The 24,589-nt window shown below is 42.6% G+C and overlaps 1 protein-coding gene across 3 annotated transcripts in view; it reads right to left on the bottom strand.

Annotated features, from left to right (window-relative positions):
- CAPN13 (calpain 13) overlaps positions 1–24,305 on the bottom strand; it is a 79,725-nt gene extending 55,420 nt beyond the window's left edge. For 2 of the 3 annotated variants that reach the window (XM_032353054.1, XM_032353053.1), the window contains exons 1-2: positions 24,107–24,305; positions 4,971–5,203 (exon numbers count right to left, since the gene is read on the bottom strand). In XM_032353054.1, the coding sequence (XP_032208945.1) occupies positions 4,971–5,168 (198 nt within the window). In that variant the 5' untranslated portion in view covers positions 5,169–5,203; positions 24,107–24,305. Of the gene's footprint in view, positions 1–4,970; positions 5,204–24,106 lie in introns of those variants that run through there. The other variant, XM_032353055.1, reaches the window with a different exon arrangement.
- Between the last annotated feature and the right edge of the window lie 284 nt (positions 24,306–24,589).

Here is a 24,589-nt window from a genome sequence, read left to right as displayed (position 1 = left end):
GCACCACCCAATTCACTGAGGACCACAATAAAACAAAAGGGAGAGGAAGGGAGCATTTGTCCCTTCTCTGCCTGACTGTAAGATGGGACATTAGTCTTTTCCTACTCTTGGACAGGGAATGACACCATCAGCCCCCAGTCAGACTAAACTACACCACTGGCTTGATTGGGTCTCCAGGTTGCACAAGGCAGACGTGTGGAAATTCTCAGCCCCCATAACCACGTGGGTCAGTTCCTCACAGTAAAAACATCAATGGGCTAAGTCTAGGTATTTATAAATATAATAGATGGATACACACACACACACAAATGCACACACACACACGCACAAATCTTATTATTACTGTTCCTTTGGAGAACCTTGATTATTACAGAAGCCATCAGAAACAGTCATACAAGTAATCTTAGAAACTTCACACATTGAGAAGTCCTTTCTCAAGGCAAACTTTTTGGGGCAATCTGTGTTATATCAGATATATCAGAAGCACATTTAAGGCAAGAACGCCTAGAATCTTAGAAAATACTCTCTTAGGTGGTACCAGACCAGGCAGTCTCCTGTGATCGCTTTTGGACATGTCTTTTCCTACAACCTCCCTTGGTATACTTTGGAGCGATTCTTGCATTCATCAGAGGCTGCTAATGCACAGTCCCAGAGGGTGTGCTGCCTCCTGGATGAGGGAACACCAGGTTTATCATCTTGGCATTCAGAAACAGGCTAAATGTATCTTTCAGAGGGTGGCCATAGTTCAGGATGGGCCAGATGGCAGTGTTACTCCTTTTCTACTTTTGCTAGAGAGCTTTGTTTTATTGGTGTCAAAGTTCTTTGGCTCAACGACATTTGGTTCGGGCATGATCACTTTATCACTTTCAGTTACCTGCTGCCTTTGTAACCTACACTTATATGCCTATTTTGTTAATCTCTTCCTTTTCTGAAGAACTCATTTTGGTCCCAAGGTGAATCATTTCTAGTGAATGATCCTTTTAGAAACTCCACTCTGGCTACTTAAAAGTTGAAAAGTTGTTACCTGGGTAGGCGATACTTCATTCTGGGGTGGCCATGAGCCAGAAACCATAATGGGGTTGGGTTTGGAGCTCTAAGCACCCATCAGAGAACGTGTTTTGGGCCCACGGATCCTTCTTCAGTTGAGAAATGAAATGTTTGTCATGAAAGAATGGGGGCAAAAATGAAACTGCAGCCTCTCAGTCTGATATGTGTTGGTGACTCTGCTGTGAAGATCTATACCCATAATTCTGTGCTGTCCAATATGCTAACCACAAGTCATATGTGACTACTTTAAATTCAATTTAATCTTCAATCCCTCAGTTGCACTAGCCACATTATAAGTAGCCAATAGCTACATATAACTAGTGGTTACTGTATTGAATGGTTCCAAAAGACTCTGCATCATGGAAGTTCTACTGGACAGTGATCATCTATTGAAAAGGATAATAATATTAGCTACCTTACAGTACTATGATGGTAATTAAATGAAATGTCATATGTAAAGTGCTTAGATTAATACTTAATGTATGTGTATACTTGATAAATGGGATTTGTTATTATTTATGAAATTAAAATTCTAAAAGGAAGTCACTCTAATGTCAACTTTCATTCAGGGAAATTAACAAATAGATACCCCATGTACAAGTCTAATTCTCAGCATTGTCTCTTGCTGTCATGGGGGGGTTACAGGCAGTGCTGAGGCTGATGAGGAGTTGAGTCTCATCAGTGCCATTGGCTCAGCACAGGGTCCCAGGCTGTTCTAGAACCTGATCACCTGCCAGTGGAGACAGTATGAGGGGTGGGTTGGAAATTTCTTAAACAAAGAGAAGCTGAATGAAGCAGGATATGAAGGAACTTCTATTTCAAAATTCCAGCAGCAAAATGGATTAGGTTGACTCTTGGAGGGAGGGAAGGACGGAAGGAAAGACAGAGACAGAGAGAAAAAAAGAGGGAGAGGACATTATGGGACATCAAACAACTTTTTTTGTATAAGGCATAAAAAACTGAGTCTAGTTTTATGCCCCTGACTGTTGGGCTACTAGTGAATCTACCAAGCCCAAGTGAGTACTCAATTTCAATGATATCCATGATGACTTAACAATTGCCTAGAGGATGGAAGGTCCCCATTTTCTGGAAAAGCCGAGGATGTGAAGATGGCCTCAGAAGCCTTGGTACCATCTCAGTCATTACATTGTTGAACTTGAAGGAGTGCCAGGCAGACCTCTGGACAGTGACTGGGCAAACTCTAGATTGGGAGGCAACCTCTGAAAGTAGCGAGAGTTAGCAGAACACGAGAAGAAAGTCATTCTCCACACTCCCTGCCAGGCTCCCCTAGGTTCTCAAATGGTTTCATCTGACCTACATTTCTCCCCTTAAAGTGTTTGTTGAAACTATTTGAGGGAAGAAGCTGACTGTAGTGTGAAAACCCAAGGGATCCAAAAGGACAGCCCCTGAGGCTGCTTCCCTATGACATCCTTCCCAAATTATTTGTAGTAACAATAGCTAGTGTTTGGTAAGTGTTTACAATGTGCTAGACACTCTTCTGAGTATTGTCTTCATTCCTTAAAATAACCATATGAGGAACGCATACAACATTTCATTTTTACCCCCATTCTTTCTCACCTAAAAAATGGAAAGTAGGACATGACACGGACATTGATTCTTGGTTACCAGACAAGCGAGGAATCTACTGATGCACAAAATATTTGTGGCCAACAGGAGCCCAGAACACAACATGAGCTTATGATGAGGCCTAATGGAAAACAGGATAGTGTGGTGATAGAAGAACAGGTCTTGGAGACAGAGCCCAGGGTTCAAATCCCAGCTATACCACTTTGGGCATGTCACTTAAGTCTGTTTCTATTTCACATCCATAAAATGGGGTTAATAATTATACCTCCTTATAACATCACTGTGAGGATTAAATGAGTCAAATCCTCTAAAGCCAGGCCTGCCATATAGTCAGCAGTGTGTAAGTACTGGCTTTTACAACTAGAATTGAGCCACACTGACCATGGCTCCTCTTCCAAGGCTCCTTCCAGGAACAACTATAAGTTTTGGCAGTTGGGGTGTCACCATCTTGAAAGGGTGAGTTCACTGGCCTTCTCATCTACCATCCTACTTGTTAAACAAGTCAACCTACGGATTCTCAATTGCACATATGGAGCTTGAAACCCACATCAAGGACCTGTAGATAGAGTCATTCCTTCATCCACTCACACTTATTCATTCATGCAAATCCTAACAGAATCCTATTGGGTACACAATCCCCTGTGAAGAAAAGTGCACCGTGTGGAATGAAGAATCTTAATTTAAATCCCAGGTCCTTCCCTCACTAACTGCCATCTTATGCAAGTTGCATCACCTATCTAAATCTGTGTTCTTCCTAATGTAACAGAGAAAGAACAAGAGACAAAGCAAGAGAAGACACATGAAAAACTCAGGGAAATAGAAATGTAAATGTTGTGATGAGGGACAGGAAGGCATTTGTCTCAGCTTTCTGCTGAGAAGAATGGAAGTAAGACATAGCTGCCTCTGTATGCCCCTATTTCAGGTCCCTGGCAGGATTCTCAGGAAGTCAACTCACTTCCGTATGCCTCAATTTCTCCTTGCCCCCCAAATACAAAATCTGAGATGCTGCTAGAATCATATAATAAGAAACTCCCAACTCTCCCTCTGAAACCCTTCCATTTCAACATAGAAATGTTATAAATTCTTTAACACTATAAATATGATCTCACATCTATTACTCAGCACCTTGGGGGAAAAAAAACTTTCTAAAAGAATCTCAGCTCCTAAAAATAACAAAGGGAAAAAATATAACCCTTCCAAACTTTAAATAGAGTTCTCTGTTCAGCTCTCTGTAGGAGGGGAAGGCCAGAAGAAGAGAATCGTTGCTGGGAACTTCATGCCTCTCCTGGTGAGATAGATCCTGGAAGCCTGATGTACCACCATTTAATGCTGAGCGCTACCTGATCCCCACACACCCTCCCCTCCCCGAAACTCAAATCTGTCTCAGGTTAGGGCAAGACTTGACAACTCCAGAGTTCAATGTCTTATTGTATGTCATCAGAAAATTCCCTTTCTGTATAGCCTAACCTGGATTTACTGAAAGTAGAGTGCTTGGAATTTAATCAGTGCTTGGTAGCACTTGCTGATATTGTAATTATTAGCTTACTAGACATTATATTATTTTCTCTTGTTCTACATCCTGCTGGCTGCTTTTGGAAGCAAGAAAAACAGAGTTGGGCATTAAGGACCCCAGAGTGGCCCTCACCTGGGTCCTTTGCATCAACATAGCCCCTGATGAGATTATAAGAATGTTAAGTGGGCTGAGAAATTTTTCTTGGGGATTCATGCCCTGAATATTGTTTAGAAAAACCCAGAGGGCTCATCTCACTACAGAGCTGAGTTAGCAGCCATCTGCTATACTAGGGGAAGAGGGCGTTTTGAATGTTGCCCTGAAATATCTTCCTAATTGTATAGCTGATATCTGAATTCTTTTATAAGTGATCAAGCCTTTGCAAGATTGAAAATACAAATTTAAATGAATTTAAATTTAAATTAATCCTATTGTACAAGTGATGGATGTGATATCTTGCCTTTAAGTTCCAACAGGGAAAAAGAAAAAAATAAGGACATTGATAAGGAAGAGAATAAGGAGTGATGGAGACAAACGGGCTCAATTATGGAGATGAGACCAACTATTACAATCTTCCTACCCACGGTTTCCCATTTTACAGATGAGAACATGAGGCATGCAATACAGTGATATGCTCAGTGATAGAAATGGGTTAGAATGCAAGGGTCTTGGTTCCTGGTACAGGGTCCTTCCGTCCCCCTGAGGATACAATACTGTAGCTGACGGACCCGATAAATCTCATTCTCCTTCCCATTTGGTTTGGGCCATCCTTCTTTCAGGGGCGCAGCTCAGTGGTGCTGAATGTGTTCTGTAGAGGCTCACTCACCTTTGGCCGCACCCACCTCAGGCTGGAGAGGTCTTTTCCCTGGAGAAGCTGCAGACCTATGGAAGAAGGCTCTGCAGGGAATGTCTCATCCTCAAATGGTAGGCCTCTGCTTAGGCAACGATCCCGCAGGGAGGTGAAATCCTGGCCATTGAATTTGATGACAGGGGTCTTGGCTAGAGGCTCTTGGTTGTATGCCATGACTCTCCTTAGAAGATAGGTAAAGCCTTTTCCTTCTGGCAAGAGAGAGAGAGATATTTTTTAGGAATAAATTGTCAAGTCCTTTGCATCGTGAGATGTGAGCCTTGGAAGGGCACTCAGATGTCCCCCGCCCCTTTTTACAAGTGACAGTACTGAGACCCAAAACACTTCTGTCCCCAATGACAGAGCCAATTGGTGGGTGAGCCCAGACTAGAATTCAAGCATTCTTTCTCCCAGTTCAAGTCGCAATCTGCTGTACCAGAGAGCTGCTCAGTATGCTGTCATGTGCATGAGAGACTATGGGGGGTATTTGTACATTAATGAACATTTATTGAGTGCTGACCTTGTGACAGGCACTTTTCTGAATGCTGGCAATCCAAAGATAAATACGACATGATCATTATCCCTAAGGGGTTCATTATCAAGTGGAAAAGATAGTTAAGACATTTTGACAATTTGCTATCATTCAGCAGAAACTGTCTAATTAAAAATGTGTACAAAGTCTTGTGGATATAAATGGGAGGAGCTATGAACTGCCAGGGAAAGTCTGGGATGACTCTCCCACAGGAAGTGACATTTGAAGGGGGCCTTGAAGGAAGAAGACTATGCCAGGTGGAGAAGTGGTGGGTGTATATGTATAAATTATTATAAATCTGTCCAGGTTCCCTTAGTAGCAACAGCATGGAGGCCCAGGAATTGGATTGGAAAGGTCATGGGTGTTAGAGAGAATGAGGGGGCCAATCTGGAGGGGTCAGTGAGGTAGAAGCTGGGGATAAGCAATGTTGGCAGAAATGGCCAGGAAAGTAGGTTGGAAAGCTGGACTGTGACATGTTTTATGCCCTGCAAGCAGTACAGGGACGTTGAAGAGGTCAGTCATGATCAGATCTGTGTATTGTGGAGCAAGTCAGAGGTCACATGAAGGGAATAGGTAGGGACTGAGACAAGGAGAAGATTAGGATGCTGCTACATGTGTTCATGGTAGAGATAGTGTTAGACCATTAGTAGTGAAAATGTCGGAAAACAGATCCTAGTGTCATTTTACAGGTAGAACTAATAGGGTTCCATGATGAATCAAATATGGGGGCTGTGGAAGGAGATGTGGGACGGGGAAAAAAAAGGCAGTATGGTGAACAAATGAATTTTAAAGTTTGCCTTCGGCTCTCACCACCTACCTACTGGTCCCTAATACGGAGTAGTATTCAAGCCTGTGAACCTACTTCTCCATCTGTACAGATTAATGGTACCAATCTCACAGGGTCTGTTGTGGTATTAAATGAGAAGAATGTCTGGCATACAATGGGCACTCAATAAAAGTCAGCATCCTAATTTCCCTAAAGAGATGTCAGGGAAGTCTGAGATTTCTTGTTCAGGAAGCCATAAGTGTGTAACTGATGCCATTCACAAAAATGTATATCACATCCTCCACCTGTGAGGGAAGCTGACTTGCATCTGAATCCTTATTGACTGTTGGACTGAAAAAGTTTCTTTAGCCCTTAAAGTAGTACATGTCAAGCTTCTCAGACTACTGCACAGAAGACCCTGAACTCTATAGGTCCTATCCATTCCCACTGCACCGGGAAAAAGGAATCAGGTAATGACAAAGAACTAAAGAGGGACATAAATGAACAACTCGTGAAGAGAGAATATGAACTTCCAATCAAGATCTTGGATCATTAAAAAAACATGCAAACTTAAAATGACTTAGCAATGTTCTTACAGTTAACATATAGTAACAGTATGTTGTGAATTATTTAGATAATACAGATTCATAGAATATCATCTATAAAGTGTCACTGTACACACATATTTGGAGGGAATCACACACACAAATGTCTAATGAATGAGGTAAAAATAATTTATATTTGAATTTGAATAACTTGAAATTTGAATAATTCATATTAGGTTAGACCATATGAGCTGTCATCTTTTAGGTCAAACATTTATTGAATATAGTCCATTTCATATGGCTTTGTCTAAAGTAAAAATGTTTGAATGTAGGTCATTTCATTTGGTTTAGCCCAATATGTTGTATGCATTTCTTTAATCTAGCTCTTGGAAAATAACAGTGAAAATATGTCAATGTACCTTACCATTCACTATAGGGTTAAGATGAGAGCCCACAACAAATTATATAGAAAACCAAAATAACAGTAAGGTATCATTCAAGAGCAAAAAACAGTAATAGACATTGATTGCCAATTCAAGAAAAAGGCAATGACACCTGATAATGGAAAGTTGTGAAAATAATGGGTCTCCAAACTCCACACATGCTCAAGGACAGTGGAACCAATATAGCATTGCCGAGCCACCTACCTTTCAGTAAAATATTGAATTAGAGTGTACGATAAATTCCAGCAATGAGATAATTTTAGTTTAGGGAAACCAAATAGTAGTTACTCTTACTAACACAATTGTGGGATGTAAGAGGGAGTCTGCAGATACAAGTGAGTGTGAAGAATTTGGCTTGACCTTTCTTTCAGAATCTTGCAAAGGCTTAACTTACCTTCGGGAGTCAGTTCCCAGGCCATCTGTAGGGCCCTCACTGCTCATCATTGGGTAGTGGACAGTTAGGAGTCCGCGTATAATATCTGCTTTCCTCATTTGTGAAATGATGACAATAATGTGCATGTTGTAGAACTCTTTTAAGACTCAGATGAAACCATGCTTGTCAAGTACTTAGCATAGTGACTAGTACACAGAGAGTGTCACTAAGTAATGGTTATTAGCAATATTATCATTTTGATTATGAAAGGACTGTGTAGAATGCCCTACACCTTCTAAGATGAGGGTTTGTTCTTAGGAATGACAGCTAGTCTCAGATGGGCCTGCAGGGGTGAGGGCCAGGGATGAGACATCACACCCATGTCCTCAGCTCTACTACTGCTCTGTACTTGCTAACTGACAGCCTGGGAAGGAAAGTAAAGACTCTGGGGACAGTGGCAGGTCTGGGTGTCTGTTGGTGGAGGAGATGGTCCACTGCTCTGAGAGAGAAGAGAATCTTGATGGGGAAAAGAGAAGGTAGACAGGAAGGGGAGGGAGCCTCCCCACTCCACACACTGACCTCACACCTACCATGTTCACCCTGTTGCCCCTTGAATTGCTTATGGCTTTGCCAGGAAACAGCCTGTAGACTCACTTTCTCAGGCAGGAAGTTTCTACAGAACTTGACATTTCACTTTTGTGTGCAGCAGAAAAGGCCAACCAACTCTCCTGTCTGTCATTTTAGGGAGGGCTTTTGGGCTTATTTCTTTTTCTGTCTTACTTCACTGTGAAAGGTAAACAAAGGCAAGAGAAGACTCAACTGCTTAGGTTAAAAAAAGAGAGAGAGGAAGAGAGATTAGACCTTCCTGATACTTAGGATAAAAAGCTGTTTCACTACTGGGGTATGTCTTGAATCTGGCAAGAAAAATGGCAAAAGAGGAGCTAAAAAATGGCAAAAGTGTTTATGTAAACTTTTTGTGAAGTTTTTTTGTAAAGTTTTTATGTAACTTTTGTAAAGTTTTGTAAAAGGGACTTATGTAAAGTCCCTAATGTGAGAGATGGTGTGAGCTGATGCATCAAGCTTCAGAACTAGGATGAGAAGGAGGCAAGAGATGCACTTGGTTGTGAAACCTGTCCTGCTCCCCACAATGTCTATAAAGTGAGTTTGATTCAGTCCTTCCTCATGTCCTCTGCTGAGCTGGGTGACTGTCTTAGACTGTTCAGCCCACAACAAAATACCACAGAGTGAGGGCTTAGGCAACAGACATGTATCTCCTCACCGTTTTGGGGGCTGAAAGTCCAAGATCAGGAGACCAGCATGTCCAGGTTCTAGGGAGGACTCTCTGCCTTAGAGTTTTGATGTGTCCTCCCATGTAAGAGAGAGAGAAAGAAAGAGAGAGGGGGAAGGAGGACGAGGGAGAGAGATATCTTTCTCTCCTTATAAGACCACAGTCTTGTTGCTGGAATTGAACTTTACCTTATGACCTTATTTAACCTTAATCACCTCCTTTCTGAAACTCTCTCCTGAAAGAGTCACAGTGGGGATTAGGGCTTCAAAATATTAATTTGGTGGGGGGAACACAATTCAGTCCATAGTAGTGACTAACCCCCGGTTGTTCCAATAACTCCCCTAACACTGGGTGCATATTTTAGGCAGCGTGCAATCAAAAAGGAGTGGTTAACTAATCAATCATTGACTACTACAACGAAAACTTATGACATATACTATATGCTGGCTAACTGAACATAATAAAAAAAATTTAAAAATGATGAAAATGTGGATAAAAACCTTAAAAAAAAAAAAGGAACGGGGGCATATCAATAAGGACCTCAGGAAGAAGGCAAAGGATGTCAGTAAACACAAATGAAAATGACCCAACAGTGCTGAGTATGTAAACATTATTGAAATTCATGGAAAGATGATGAAGGCTCCCGAATGGCAGAAATGTCTTGGATACTTAGACGATAATATCTTTGGTCTGGTAGCACCTAGTGTCAGGCCCAGCATATAGTAGGTATTCTATAAAATTCTTACAAGTGTTGGTAGGATGAATGCTGCAAATCAGCTATTTTCAAGTATGTTCTGTGGAGCAGAAGCCTCCATAAATAACAGATTATGAGGTCAAATGGTTTGGAAAATATTTCACATCAAATAGTCTTTATGGAGATTCACAAAAGCTTCCAAGAAGGCCTCAATTTAAAAAAAAAAAAAAGTTTGCTTTCAGGGTTTCACACACATATATAACGAGCAAGTCCTTTAATGAAAAATTCTTATTAACATATGGGAAAGATGCACAGAAGTTAAATGACTCTAGGGAAAAGAAAGAAAGAAAGAAAGAAAAGCCCCAATGTTAAATGGCTTTAGAAGATCCCAATTCAAGTCCTCATTCTGCCTCTTAGACACATGATCCTGAGAAAATTTTTTAAGCACTTAGCACCTTACAGAAGGTGTACCTGAATGCATAGTCTGAACTTAATCATAATGATTCCTGCTTTTTTTTTAAAAATCAATGTTCTCCAGAGGATATACTAGAACACAGATTCTATGTAACACTCACTTTGCCCAGGATAGAATCATAAACTACTCAAAATTAAAGAACTGTGACACAATGATCTATTCTCAGGAGAAAACACAATTGACAGGTGCCAGCTTTGCAATGATCTAGATGTAGAAATTATCTGAAAAAAATTTTTAAGGAAGCTATTATAAAATAAAGGAAACACACTTGAAATGAATGAGAAGATAGTCTCAATGGAGAGATGAGAGTTATTAAAAAAAAAAAACAAATGGGAACTTAAGAGTTGCAAAATACAAAACTTAAAACAAAAATTCACTGGATGGGCCTAAGAGCAGAGTGAAGATGACAGAGGAAAGAATAAGTGAAAAAAGAGGAAAGAATAAGAAAGGATCCAAAAGAAAAGAAAAGAGCCATAGGTGGACACGTGATATAATACCAAAAGGTATGACTTACATGTAGTTGCAGAACCAGGAAGATGAGGATCAAGACATTAAATCAGAAAAAGTATTTTAGAAATGGCCAATTACTTCCCAAATTTGGTGACAAATTTATGAATTCAAGAAGCTTGAAAAGTCAAGAAAACCATGACTGGCACATCCTAATCAAGATGTTGAAAAACCAAAGATAAGGAAAAAAATCTTGAAGAAGCTAGAGAAAAATGACATGTGAAATCAAAGGGAACAATGATGTGAAAGACTACAGATTTGTCACCAGAAGACATGAAGGACAGAAAGCAGTGGAAAAACTTTAAAATTGCTGAAAGTAGGGCCTCTGGGTGGCTCAGTTGGTTGGGTGTCCAACTCTTGACTTCAGCTCAGGTCATGATCTCAGGGCACGTGATCGAGCTTTGGGTTCAGCGGGGAATCTGCTTAAGGATCCTCTCTCTCCCTCTCTCTCTAAAATAAATAAGCCCTTAAAAAATAATAAAATTGTTGAAAGAAAGACATGCCAAACCAGAATTCTGTATCCAGTGGAAATATATTTCAGGAATAGTAGTGAAATAAAGACATTTCAGATGAACAAAATCTAACAGAATTCATCATCCAAAGACATGTTTCAGAAGAAATGATAAAGGAAGTTCTTCAATTTGGAGGGCAAGAATAACAGGGAAAACTGAATTTGCAGGAACAGTATACAGTAAATATATGAAAAATACACAAGACTGGTTTTTTTCCTCTTAAATTCTTTTAAACACATATGTGTGTTTAAAGCAAAAATTATAACATTGTCTGGAGAGATTTCAAAGTATGCAGATATAATTCATACGACAACTATAACATAAGGAAGAGTAGCAGGGAATTAAAGGAAGCTATATGGCTGCAACTGTTCTGTATTTTACATCAAGTGGTACGATAGAATTAGGAAGATTGAGTATGTGTATTATAATCTCTAGACAACTACTAACAAAATAATAAAAAGTGATATAGCCCCAAAGACAATAGAGAAGTTAAAATGGGATACTAAAACATATTCACGTAATCAAGCGAAGTCAATAAAGGGGGAACAGTGGATAAATATATAAGAAATAGACATAACTCTAACTATATCAATAATTACACGTTAAATTCAATTAAAAGGCAGAGATTTACAAAGGAGATAAAATAGTGAAACTCAACTATATGCTGCCTTTAAGAGACACTCTAAATAAAGGCAGAGATAACTTGACAATAATGACAATAAATGGCTGAAAAGAAATATGCCATACAAACAGTAAGCATAAGCAGGCTGGGTGAATATTAATAGACTGATCAAATAAACTTCATGGGGCACCCGGGTGACTCAGTGGGTTAAACCTCTGCCTTCGGCTCAGGTCATGATCTCAGGGTCCTGGAATCGAGCCCAACATGGGGTTCTCTGCTCAGCTTGCTTCCCACCGCCCCCCCCCCGCCTGCCTCTCTGCCTACTTATGATCTGTCAAATAAATAAATAAAGTCTTTAAAAAATAGACTTCATAACTAACAGTACTGCCAGGCATAAAGTGGGCCATTTAATATTGATAAAATTTTATCAGAAAACAAAATCATTATTGTGTAGGCACCTAAAAAAAAGAAAAGAGAAAATATGTGAACCAAAACTTAACAGAATTAAAACGAGAGAGAAATAATTCCACAATTATAGTAGGGGAGTTTAGCACACGTTTCAGTAATTTGCAGGCCAATGAGACAAAAATTTTAAAAGTCAGTGAAAATGTAAAATATCTGAATGACACTGTCAATCACTTTGATGTAATTGGTACATATACTGTACTATATCTAAAAACTATAGTGTATACATTCTTTTCAGATGTATGAGATATAGTCACACAAACAGACAATACACAGGGCCATAAAACCATTTATTTCCAAGGACTGAATCATACAGAATATTCTCTAACCACAACAAAAAAAAGATTAGAAGTTAATATTCTGGGGCACCTGGGTGGCTCAGTGGGTTAAGCCTCTGCCTTCAGCTCAGGTCATGATCTCAGGGTCCTGGGATTGAGCCCCACATCGGGCTCTCTGCTCAGCAGTGAGCCTGCTTCCTCCTCTCTCTGCCTGCTTATGATCTCTCTCTCTCTCTCTCTCTCTCTGTGTCAAATAAATAAATAAATAAATAAATAAAAAAGAAGTTAATATTCCTAGAAGGATAGTTAGGAAACCCCCAAATACCTAGAATTAAACATATTTTTAAGTAATTCCTGAGTCCAAGATGATCTAATGGGAAATAAGAAAACCCAACACAAGTAGGAGGAAGTAAATAATACAGACAAAAGAAGACAATCATAACAGAGAAAACTGTAGAGAAAAGTAGCAAAGCAAAAACTGCTCCTTTGAGAAGATCAACAAAACGGACAAATCCAGAATTAAGTCGAGGACAAAAGAGTGTGAACACAAATCATCAATATCATCATCATCATAAATCTTATAAATATTAAAGTGTTCATAAGAGGCTATTGTGAAGAAACTAAATGTCAAAAAAAATTGCTGTAGATGGGATCAGGAGGGAGACAAACCATAAGAGACTCTTAATCTCACAAAACAAACTGAGGGTTGCTGGGCGGAGGGGGGTTGAGGAAGGATGGTGGGGTTATGGACATTGGGGAGGGTATGTGCTATGGTGAGTGCTGTGAAGTGTATAAACCTGGCGATTCACAGACCTGTACCACTGGTGCTAAAAATACATTATATGTTTATAAAAAAATTTTTTTAATTAAAAAAAAATTTTGCTGTGACATGAAATGGATGAATTTCTTGAAAAATACCATGTATCAAAGTTGACACAAGAAGAAGTAGAAAATCTGAATAATTCTGTATCTAATCAAGGAATTGAATTTGTTAGTAAAAGCTCTCCCCAAAAGAAACCCCCAGGCCCTTGGGGTTTTACTGGAAAATTCTCTTATTCTTTCCAGGTCAAAAGAGCACCAGTCTTACACAAACTTCTTCAGAAATTGGAGGAGAAGGGAAGCACTGCTGAACTTATTTCATCAATTCAACATAACATTAATAACAAAATCTCATGAAAGAATCCACACCACAGGAAGAAAAATTATGGATCACTATCCCTCATGAATAGAGACAGCAAAGATCCTTCACAAAATTTCAGCAAATCAAATCCAACAATGTAATAAAGAAAAGAAAGAACAGTAACATCAAGGTTAAGTGGGGTTTATTTTAGGAATGTAAGTTTTGGTTTAACATGAAAAATATCATCAGTGTAATTAACCATATTAAAAATATTTTTTACAAAGCCAATAATTAAACTTATTTGGACAAGATTCAACATTTATGGTTAAAAATTCTCAAAGGAGAGTTACATAGAAAAAGTAAACAACATTCCCAAACCAATGATAGGCATCTATAAAAAAAAAAATCGACAGCTAAAATAATTCTTAGTGATGGGAAGGTATTTTTTCCCACTTATAATCACATTTATGGCACGAATGCCCATTGTCAGGTTTTTTTTAGTGTCTTTACTTTTATTTAACATTGTACTGGAGGTCCTAGACAGCTCAATAAGAAAATAATTCTAGAATTATTTTATATGTTTATATCTAGAAAGATACAAGATTAATATAAGAAAATCACTTATAATATTATACACTAGCAGCAAATAATAAGAAAACAATAGCATTCTATTACAAATACTTGGGGGAAAACGTCTAATTAAAAACATCCATGCTCTCTATGTCAAAAACTACAAATCTTTGCTGAGAAAAGCTAAAGACCTAAATTAATTGGAATTTTCAGTATTACCAAGATGGCAATTCTTTCCAAATGTATCTACAGATTCAATACTATTGCACCTAAAATTGTAGAATGCCTGTTTGTTGTTAAAGAAATTGACAAACTTATTCTAAAATTTATACTTAAGTACAAGGGACCTAGAACAACCAAAGAAGTGGGTTTTGTTTGTTTGTTTGTTTTTTAAGAAAATGTTGGGGCTCCTGGGTGCCTCAGTTGGTTAAATGTCTGACTCCTAATCTTGGCTCAGATCTTGATCTTAGAGTAATGGATACAGGCCCTGCAATGGGCTGGGTGTGGAGTCTACTTAAAAAAAAAAAGAAAGAAAAGAAAATATTAGAGGACCTAGCCAACCTGACTTCTATTGGTAAAAAGATATACAATTAGATCAATAGTGCACAGTGGAGAATCCAGAAACAGACCGCAACATAAATGGTCAATAGATTTTTGACAAACTTTCCAAGGTGATTCAATGGAGATAGAAACACCTTTAAAAAAATAATGCCGATCAATTCCATATGGAAAAAGGTACAAAACAAAACAAAACAAAAAAATGGACTCTCACTTCATACCATATACAGAAATCAAGTCGAAATGATCACAAATCTAAAAATAAAACTTAAAATTATAACACTTTAAGAAGAAAACAGAAGAAAATACTCGCATAGAGGAAAACAGGAAAAAAATGCAAAGTTAGGGGTAAGAAAATGTATCTTTTACAGAATGCAAGAATATGAGCCTTACAAGGAAAAATATAAGGGGATCAATTAGACTTCATCCAAAACAGGAAAGACACCATTAAGAAAACAAAAATGCAAATCACAGACCAGGAGAAAATACATGTAACACAAAGATCAGGGAAATGACTTATATCCAGAATACATGAAGAACACTTTTAAAACGATTAGAGAAAAAGAACGCATTAAAAATGGTCAAGAGATATGAACACTTTACCAGAAAACAAAAACAGGCAATTACCAACATGAAAAAATGCTTTACATGTTAAGTCCCCAGTAAAATGCAAATTGTTACTGCAATGAGATAATCACCACTCACCCATTAGAAAGGCTAAAATTTTAAATGCTGACCATACTAAGTGTTGGTAGGGAGATGGAACAATTGAAACTTTTATAGGTATTGGAGTGTATGTGAGGTGGTAGGACCACCGAGTGGAATTTCTGGGTTGAGTCTATGCATATGTTCAACTTCACTAAATATACCAAATTATTTTCCAACATTGTACCAATTTATAATCTCACCTGCAATGCAAGAGTTCCCATCTCTCTATCTCCGCACTAGGACTTGGTATTGGCCATCATCTTATTTGTACCCACATGGTAGGAGTAAAATGCCAACTCCTTGCAGCCGCAATTTATGTTTCCCCGATTACCGGTAAGATTGAGCATCTTTCTAGATGTTTACTTGTTGTTCGCCGTCCCTCTTGTGTGAGATGAATATCCATATCTTATGCCCATTTATCTACTGCATTGTCTTTTTCTTATTCATTTGTGGGAATTCTTTATTTATTGTGGATAGTCATCTTTTGTTGGTCCTATGTGTTGCACATATCTTCTCCTAGTTGGTGGCTTACATTTTTACTTCCTTGACAGTGTCTTTGGATGAACACAGATATTCCTTACTTTATACAGATAGAAATGTGTTATGACTGTTTGCTTGGAAGTCTAAATTTTATAAATTGAGCCAAATGTTAATTCTTTTGGGAACTTAATTTAAGAAACTTCAGGAGAGATGCTCTTTTTAAAAGAGAAGTTTATTTGTAATTAACACGGTCATTCCCCTGAAGCATTTCCTTAAAAATTGTTTATAGCTCTATAATAAGATTTTTAAGAAGTAGGATTCTGAAATGGACTTGCAAAGAAACACTTTGAACTCTGAACACTTCGGAAATAATGGTTGGGTTTCCAGAAGCAAATATAGTCTTATCAAAACCAATTACTTCACTTTCCTTCTCTTTTTTCTTTTTTCCCTTCCAGAAAAAAGTTCTGACTTTAGAGGAGCAGAAGAATCCCACATCTATGTGGTCCTATGTATTGAGATATGTATAGAACATACCTTGATTTTTAAAAAAGTATTTGATATAATTTACCTTTATTCTCTCTATATAAGATGGTGAAACAGGATGAGACTGCAAGACTGGGTAGGTTGTATCCTATGTTATGGTAGGATAGAAATCTAGTGTTGTATATAGTACAGGAAGAGTATACAGAATTCAGAGTCTGAGCCAGACATTGTGGATGAATGATTTTGGATTATCTCAAAATCACTGTGCTGTAATAGCCACAGAACTCCAGCCCTTGTCCTGTCCCGTTTAACATTTTTATCTTGATCCTGGATGAAGACGTTGAAATGAAAATGAAGCTACTTCTTAACTTTTTCATCATTTTTAATGATATAAAGGAAGAACAATTATCCAAGCAGATGGCAGAATTAAAATTCTAAAGGACCTCAAAACCGAGAGGATGGAAGTTACCCAAGGAAACTGCGAATCTGTCTTCTCATTTAAAAGTTAACCATGCAAGTAAACAGTGAGTGGGATTTGCCTTGGCTCAGTTTCATTTTGAAAAGATTTTGTACGGCTTACTTGGCTTCCTGTTGTAAAGGGACAACGTGGTGAGATGTCTCCGCTCTGAGCTGCTGTCCCTCCGGGAAGGCGCTGTTGTACAGACCACTGTAGCTGCCTGCCGCCTCCCCCACTCCCTCATAGAGCTGCTCCTGAGTCTGCTGGACATCCAGTCCACTAGTATTCAGTTCTGGGGCCACGTTGCAAGCAGCACATCTGTGGCAGCCAAAGCAGGGTGTTAGGGTAGCCCAGGGTACCTGGCCAGGACAGAGCCCTTTGCGTGTGAGTAAGGTTTCCTGGTGGGTGGTTTTATCTGCTGGGAAAAAGTGGGGATTTTTTTTCAATGGCACAAAAATGCCATCAGCTAAACATATAAGGAAACTAGAGATCACTTTCTGGGAAATTGGAAATCGAAAAATGTTTCCTGGGAGAAAGACAGAGCAACAGACCTAATAGTGACTGTCAGACCCAGCCCAGAAGTCCTATTTCCAGCCCTCCAGAGAAAGCAGGGATTTAACCATCGTGGTCCCATGATCAGGATCCCGCCTGCTGCTTCTCTGACTTCCCAGGATCATGTTCCTGTTCAGAAAACTGGGCTCTGCCTCGTCCCTTTAAAAATTTAAAAAAATTAAAAAAGAGAGAAAAGACATCATAGGAGGGTGGTCAAGAGCATGGAGAATCAGCTTGAAACTATAAACTTAAGCTTGACATCAGATGCTGCTTTGGGGTTGAGTGATCTTTAGCGATGCTCTTTCTATCGGAGCCTCCTTTCCCTATAAATAAAATGGGCTGGAGGTAGTAATGAACCAGCCTCAGAGCACGAGGTGGGTATCAAGCATGATTCCTATAAAGGGCTTGGATGGGACATAAGCGAAGCTATGTGGTAGGTCTCCTGATGATCAGCCTGTCAGGATCTCCCACTGCCCTAGTCCCGAACCTGTGCCCTGGGGACCAGTGCCCTGTAACCAGGAACGGGCATGCCAGCCACTGGTCAGTTGCCTCCTGGACTTCCCGTGGGTCTCTCCTGATCTGCAGAGTTATTCCCAAGAGCCTAGCACACGTGGCTATTGAGCACTGGAAATACAGCGAGTGCAACTAAGGAACTGAATTTTGAATTTCATCTTATTTTAATTAATTTACATTTAAGCATGGGTATCTACACACGCCAGTGGTTGCCTCAGTGGATAGTGCCAAAGAAAAGATCCGACGGTGGCTTGAATGGCCATGGGCATTCTTCAGTGGCAATGGTCAAGTTGAGGTTGAATGCTCTTAAAGGGGTTGGGGTGCAGAGGACTCCTTGCGTTGGATGGATCCTTTCAACTTTGACCTGCTGGGCTTCTCTCCACCGCTTTTCCTCCACATCCAAGCTTTGCCACTAAAGCACGCTGTCACCGGCCAGCGGCTCACGGGCTTCACAGTGACAGGTGCAGAGCCTGCGCTGACTGTCTGTGCCTCCAGGAGGAGCTTAGCAAGTCCCAGCAACAAAGGCCGATGCTGTTTGCATTTTGTTTTCAATCAGCTACGAAACAGGAAGCCTGAGTTCAATTGTTCCCTGCCCGGGAGTGATGCACGCAGCTCTCTCCTGGCTGGTGTTTTTCAGAACAATGGAAATAAATCTGATGTAATGTAGCAGAACATGACAAGGGATGGTTTTCCTCTTAACAAATACTCATTTGAAATGGTGCCCAAACCCTGCACGAGGAGCGATCTATTTCCCACAACAGTGTTCCAGCAAAACCCATTACTAATTCCACAACTCAAATTAAAACTAACAGAGCTTGAAGGCGGGGGCTGACACTCTCTGTGCTGACAAGGAGCAAGGAAGGGGGGTGGGGGACGGGGCCCGGCGCACTCGCGTGTGTATGTGTTTAATTACACTGTTTAACACATTGAGAATAATTTAGCCACCCGAGTGGAGAAAATAAGCCACTTAACGGCTCTCTAGCGGAAAAAAGCCCTGTGCAAACCACTTTCAGCTATCTGACACCTAGGCACACCTCAGGGCTTCGGAGAGGCAGAGGGGGAGGAAGGAGGGGGGGAGGAGGAGGGGAAAGGGAGAGATGAAGGCAGGGGGAAACAGAGAGGGGGAGAGAAGGAGGGAAAGGGGAGAGGTAAATGGAAAAAGAGGAAAAGCGAATTTTGAACGTACACAAATTGACTATGAGTTGGGAAGGCATCGGATTATTTCTCAAGGAGACCTCGTCTGAGGTGGCATAAAGGTCAACATGGACATGAATTTTAGGGTTTAGAGAAGAACCTAACATCTAGGCCCATGCCTCCCCCACTTCAGAGTCAGCTCAGTGACTTTCTGGCCTTTGAGGCCTGAAAGCCATGAGTGTGGTGGTGTATGGCCCCGAGAAAGGCAGGCCTCAGAGGAAGACTCTGTGGGCTCACTATGCAGAAGGAGAAACTGAGGCTTATGGTCAGAGAAGTCTGGCCAGCACTTGGAGGAGACTCCTGTTCAACCCCCAGTTTCGTGGCAGATGGTCTGGCCTACAGGCCAAAGCAGGTCACTGTCCCTGCTAAGGGGCGTCTTCTTTTCTGTGTCATTAGGGCTGAGAGGGGTCGGAGGTCACCTCTCACCCACCAAGGGCCATGGGAACCAGAGAAATGGAAGAAGGTTCTAGCATGGCTTCAGATTTGGAAAGCCCCCAGACCTGGAACCGGCAAAGAAGTAAGTATGCAGAACAGAACCACGCCTTGCCTTCCAGGGACTCCGGGCTGACAGCCTGGGAGATGCTGGAGATGCGGGGTCTGGTGTGGGAGAGGCAGGAAGCCAAAACCACCCTCTGTGGCCCAGAGACAGTGCAGCCCCATCCTGCTCACTCCCTGGTGCCCGCACCAAGTGGACGCAGCTTCTCCTGGGACCTAGGGTCTCAGGGAGCTCGGAGACCTTAGCTGATGTGTCCCTCGCAGAAGCCCCTGGGGGATAACAAACAATCCTTGCCAGGCAGGGGGAGTCAGTGCCACTCCACTGAGGTTGTGAACCGCAGGCACGCCACCCCCCTCCCCTTACCCTTTGGAACTCTGGGAAGGCTGGACTTTCTAGTAGCTGTAATGTTATGTAATGTTCTGTTTCTGGAACAGAGAATGTGGGTTATGTACCCTAACGGATATTGCTGGGCAGAAAATGAAATAGCAGCCCACTGAATAGATTATTCCTTTCAGTTAAATTGGGTTCATCGTGTGCAAACATAAAAAAAAAAAAAAAATGGACTTTGCCTTTGCATGGAAAGTATATACTTCCCATCCCCAAAGTTCTCCAGTAGGTGTCATTTAATCACAGAGGAAGCCTAGAAAGTTCCTGAGTAGACTGGTGATGTATTCTGAGGACAAGATGGAACGTTTTTTCTGGGTTCTAGATCATTTGGTATGATCTTGGATTTTAAGGCACAGGTTTTTTTTTTTTTTCTTTTTCCCCCATCCATCAAGAGAAAATATACTTTCTACTTAGCTAATTCCAGCTCCTTCTTAAGCAAATTAGGGGGCTTTAGGACACTGGAGCCTGTTACCTATAATCCAGGTCTTACGAGCTGCTATTTCTGACCCATTCTCCCTGGGTAGCCCAGGATCCAGACGGCTCACCTCCCAAAGGCAAGAACCAGAGCAGGAACCAGGCAGGCCCTGCGGGTTTAGGGCCTTTTCTCTTTTTTAAGATTCTTTGGAAGTTGTTACCACATTTAGATAATCAATTCCTTCGAAAACAGAGGAGATAGAGACAGGGAAGGGACAGAGCACCCTGATGGAGAGGGGCAGGGAGACAGAAATACAGACAGCCTGTGAGTCGGTGGAGATGGAGACAGACAGCCGATGGGTCGATGGAGATGGAGATCCTGAGGAAGAACAGGAGAGCAGGAAGGCCAAAACCTGCTAGGGAAAGTCATTCTCATGCAAGCCCTGCATCTTGTGGTGTTGAATCAGAGCCCGAACATCTCTGGCTCTCTTACCTCTCAGATGTGAGCACTCAGGTGTCCAATGGCAGAGACACCCTTCCTGTCCCAGGGACCGCTCTGAAATCCCCACCTATGACAACTGGTCCATAGGGTGAGATCCAGGGCACGGCTCTGGCCACAGCCCAGGGGTGCCAGCAGTTGGAGCTTGGGCATCCCCGTGTACACCTGGCATTTCTGGGCATCTCAGGCCTGGGGAGGCCACAGAGGCGATAGGGCAGAGTGTGGGACTGGGAGCCTGGTGCTGGCTCTACCCATGGCTGCTCCCCACCGTGGTGTGGGGATGGCAGGGGAGGAGAGAGGGTCAGTAGCACCAGCAGCCAAGCACTCCAAGGGAGAGACTCCTTTGGCCAAGCCAGCTCCAGGACTTAGGACAATGGTGTCTCCCAAGAAGGCGCAGGCCAAGTTGCTTGCTCAGAGCCTTTTCTGAAATCAAGTGGATTTCAGACCCCGTTAGATGTGGTCATGCTTATGGGGACAGGGACAAGGCATGGGCTCAGTGGGAAACGAAAATCTTTTGAGAGTATCTTCTGGATTAAGCATGTCGAAGAGCACCATGAAAGAAAATGCATGTATGTGTGAGAAGGTGAGTGAGGCAGAGAGAAGCAGGCTGAGGGGGGTTTAGGCCTCTGAGATTTCCCATGCCCCTTCCTTCATTCTTTCTCATTCCACCCTTTAAAAAAAAAACCAAGAAGGCCGGAGCATGTGAGGAGGGCTTCAATAGGCAGAGCAGACTGGAGAAAGGGGAGCAAAGGGTCTAGGAACCTGCCTGCTAGGGGTATGACAAGGCCCTGGTGGGAAGGGGAAGGGCAGGCCAGGAGAGTGAGGGACTGTGCCTGCAGACCCTCGGTTTGAGCCAGGAGGAGATGCTGCCCCAGGAAGCCTCCGCCTGCCCCTGGGCTAGGTGTCAGAACAGGCGAGGCCCCAAGGGAGTTGGGGTGGGGTGGGGGGGTAGGGGGGAAGGTCTGTACCCATCTGGAGAAAGTGACTTGGTTCCAGGAAGAACACAGTGTTTGTAGACAATATCAGGCAGACAGCAGGGCTCAGAATGGCCTCGGAGTTGAAGGGATGTACCCGCGGTGGCCGGCAGTCCAGAGTCCTGGGAGCCAGCCCGTCCTGAAAGCCTCTGCCCAGAGTTTCTCCCCAAGGTAAGGCCATCTAAAAGTTTCTTTAGAACTTAAGAGGATGCTGGGCATTTGGGAGATGGAACATAACAATGTAGGTTACTGGTTGGAAGCCACTTCTGGGTAAGGATTAGACTGGGGACAAGACGTGATGTTTGGTGAGGAGAACCAAGGCAACAGTCCTAGGACCTCCCCGGTGCCCAGCAGTGATCCAGATGGGGGTCACTGGCTGCGTCTCCTGAAGCAGGTGTGTGGTTACTCCCGATGGAGACGGCCCTCGGGGGCTTCAGCTCCAATCTTGGAGCTGCGGGAGATCCTGGTCAGGCCTGATCAACAGTTATGGGGGGCCAGCCAGCAGGGCTGACCCAGCCAGGGATCGGAAGGCAGAGTATCGCCCAAGGGACCATCGTTTCAGAGAGAAATGAACCAAAGGTCCTGGCCACTCTCAGTTTTTAATGTCCCTCATGGCTATTGAGCAGAGTGAGAATGTGAATCCCAGAGTGCAGGGGCCGAGAGGCAGCCCCTCCTGCGTCACTCCACACTCGGTATAGGACACGGAGCATCCTCCCTACAACTCCAGCAGAGGCGGCTGCCGCGGAACCAGCGTTCATTGCCACACCCCTATACCAGCTCTTAAAAACTGGCATTTGTTTATCAGCTAATTAGACGGCCTCTGAGCAGGACCAGACAACCAGTAGATGCCTTTCAGCAGGAAGGGCTCCGCTTCCAAGGAGCTGGAAGACCCCCTTTAGGATCACCTTGTTCAACTAACTTACTTATTAAATGGTGAAATCGGGTCTGGCCATGCTCTCCTGGTTGCTTATTGGGGGAACCAGCTTTGCAGACTGGTGGGCATGCACAGCCTTTCCATTAGATCACAGAATTCTTTCTTCAAAATGGTTTGTGCAAAGCAAAAAGCAGTGCATGGTAGAGAACAGTCCCCTGAGAATTCAAGGACCAAGACAGAAGCCAGCTGGAACCCAGGATGGGGGGACCTGAAGCCTGGCGTTGGGGACGGGAAGCGCAGGCCTGCTCAGTTTGACCAGTTTCTCTGTTTTGGCCCTTTTCAGAACCTTTCTAGGAGAATCTGCATCAGAGGGAGGGGACTGTAGGAGGCACAAACACCTGTGGGAGGGTTCGACTCTCATCTGGTGAATATGGAGTCCTCCTGAAGCTATCACCCAGCAAAAATAGAAAAGAAAGAAAATGGAGAGAAGGAAGAAAAGAAAGAAAGGGTTTCGTTCTAGCCGGGACAGGTGAGTGGGACAGTTGGAACGATTCAAGAAGATTGGCCGAATCATTCTGTTTATGCCACCTGGGGGTCAGAGAAGTTTGATTTCTATCCCCGGACAGGTCATAGCCCCACTCTAACCACAGAGGGAAAATGTCTGCACTTACTCTAGTCTGGTTAGCTTGGGTTCAAGCCAAACAGCGAAAGCTATCTCCCTAAGCACAGAATCGCATCTCCAGGAGGACCCAGCCTGAGCAGCCCAAGAGGCACAGGCATCGACCGTCCACAGCTCTAGGGTCAGTGGAGCTGCCTTGATCTCTGACGCGGTGATCAGTGTTATGGTTAACCCAGATTTCTCAACTTTGTTCCCGTAATTTTGAAGCTAGATCATTTGAAAACAAAAGGCAAGCCCTGAGCCCCTTTCCTTCCTTCAGCAAATATGAAACATGTACTACGTGTCAGAAATTGAACATGGGTGAACAAGGAGACAGGATTCCTCCCATCGGGGTGTCCCTTATAGTCAGTGTAGCCCTTGAGGTTGGGACTTGGAGCACAAAAGCTAAGGTGACTTGCTGTGAGAGGACATAGGCCAAGCGTGAATGATCTTCTCTTATCAAGGCAACTCATCCTTTGCTCTAGCGTTCCTTCAAGCCTAACATTGGACCCTTTGGGCCAGAAGTCCTGAGTTTTTGGAGCTTCTGCAGACACCTCTCTGGAGGGTAGACGTAGAATCTACATAATTAAGACGCTCTTTGGGGGAATTCATTTGCTCACTGAAGTTTGGACCACTACCTTGGTCCAAAGCCCAGAGAGGTCACCGCGCACATCCTACCTGCTTCCTAACGGGTGTACCTGATGTGAGTGGTATTCCCGCGGGAGCCAGGGGACGGCTGGCCAGGTACCCCACACTCAGCAGCAGCAGCTTTGTAGGAGGGAAAGTGGCCGTGGTAGACGAGGGTCGCGTCTCCAGGGAACATGCAGACCGGCAATGTTGGTAGAGTCCGGAGTCCGGGTTTCTTCCCGCAGTAGGCTCCTCCTTATATGTGCTCATCGGGGAGTGTCCCACCTTGGTTAAACAATGACTCTTGGACTAGACCTCAGGGCCTCCAGAGGGAGGGTACTGTGTGCCACTCAACCGTCTTCCAGTCCCCTCCTAGTCTCAGCTCACTTCCTGGAGCCCCTAGTGGAGCAGCTGATGTCTTGGTTGCCCGCGCTGTGGTTTTTTTCATTGTTTGCAAGTGTTTACACTGGAATCAGGTACGGGGGAATGTGTGCTTCTACAGATGCCTTCTCAGAGCCTTCTCGGTCAGGGAAG

This window comes from Mustela erminea, chromosome 7 (genome assembly GCF_009829155.1).
Source record: "Mustela erminea isolate mMusErm1 chromosome 7, mMusErm1.Pri, whole genome shotgun sequence".
NCBI classification, from domain to species: domain Eukaryota; kingdom Metazoa; phylum Chordata; class Mammalia; order Carnivora; family Mustelidae; genus Mustela; species Mustela erminea.
The sequence above is the reverse complement of the archived record's forward strand: the minus strand, read 5'-3'. Positions and strand labels throughout refer to the sequence as shown.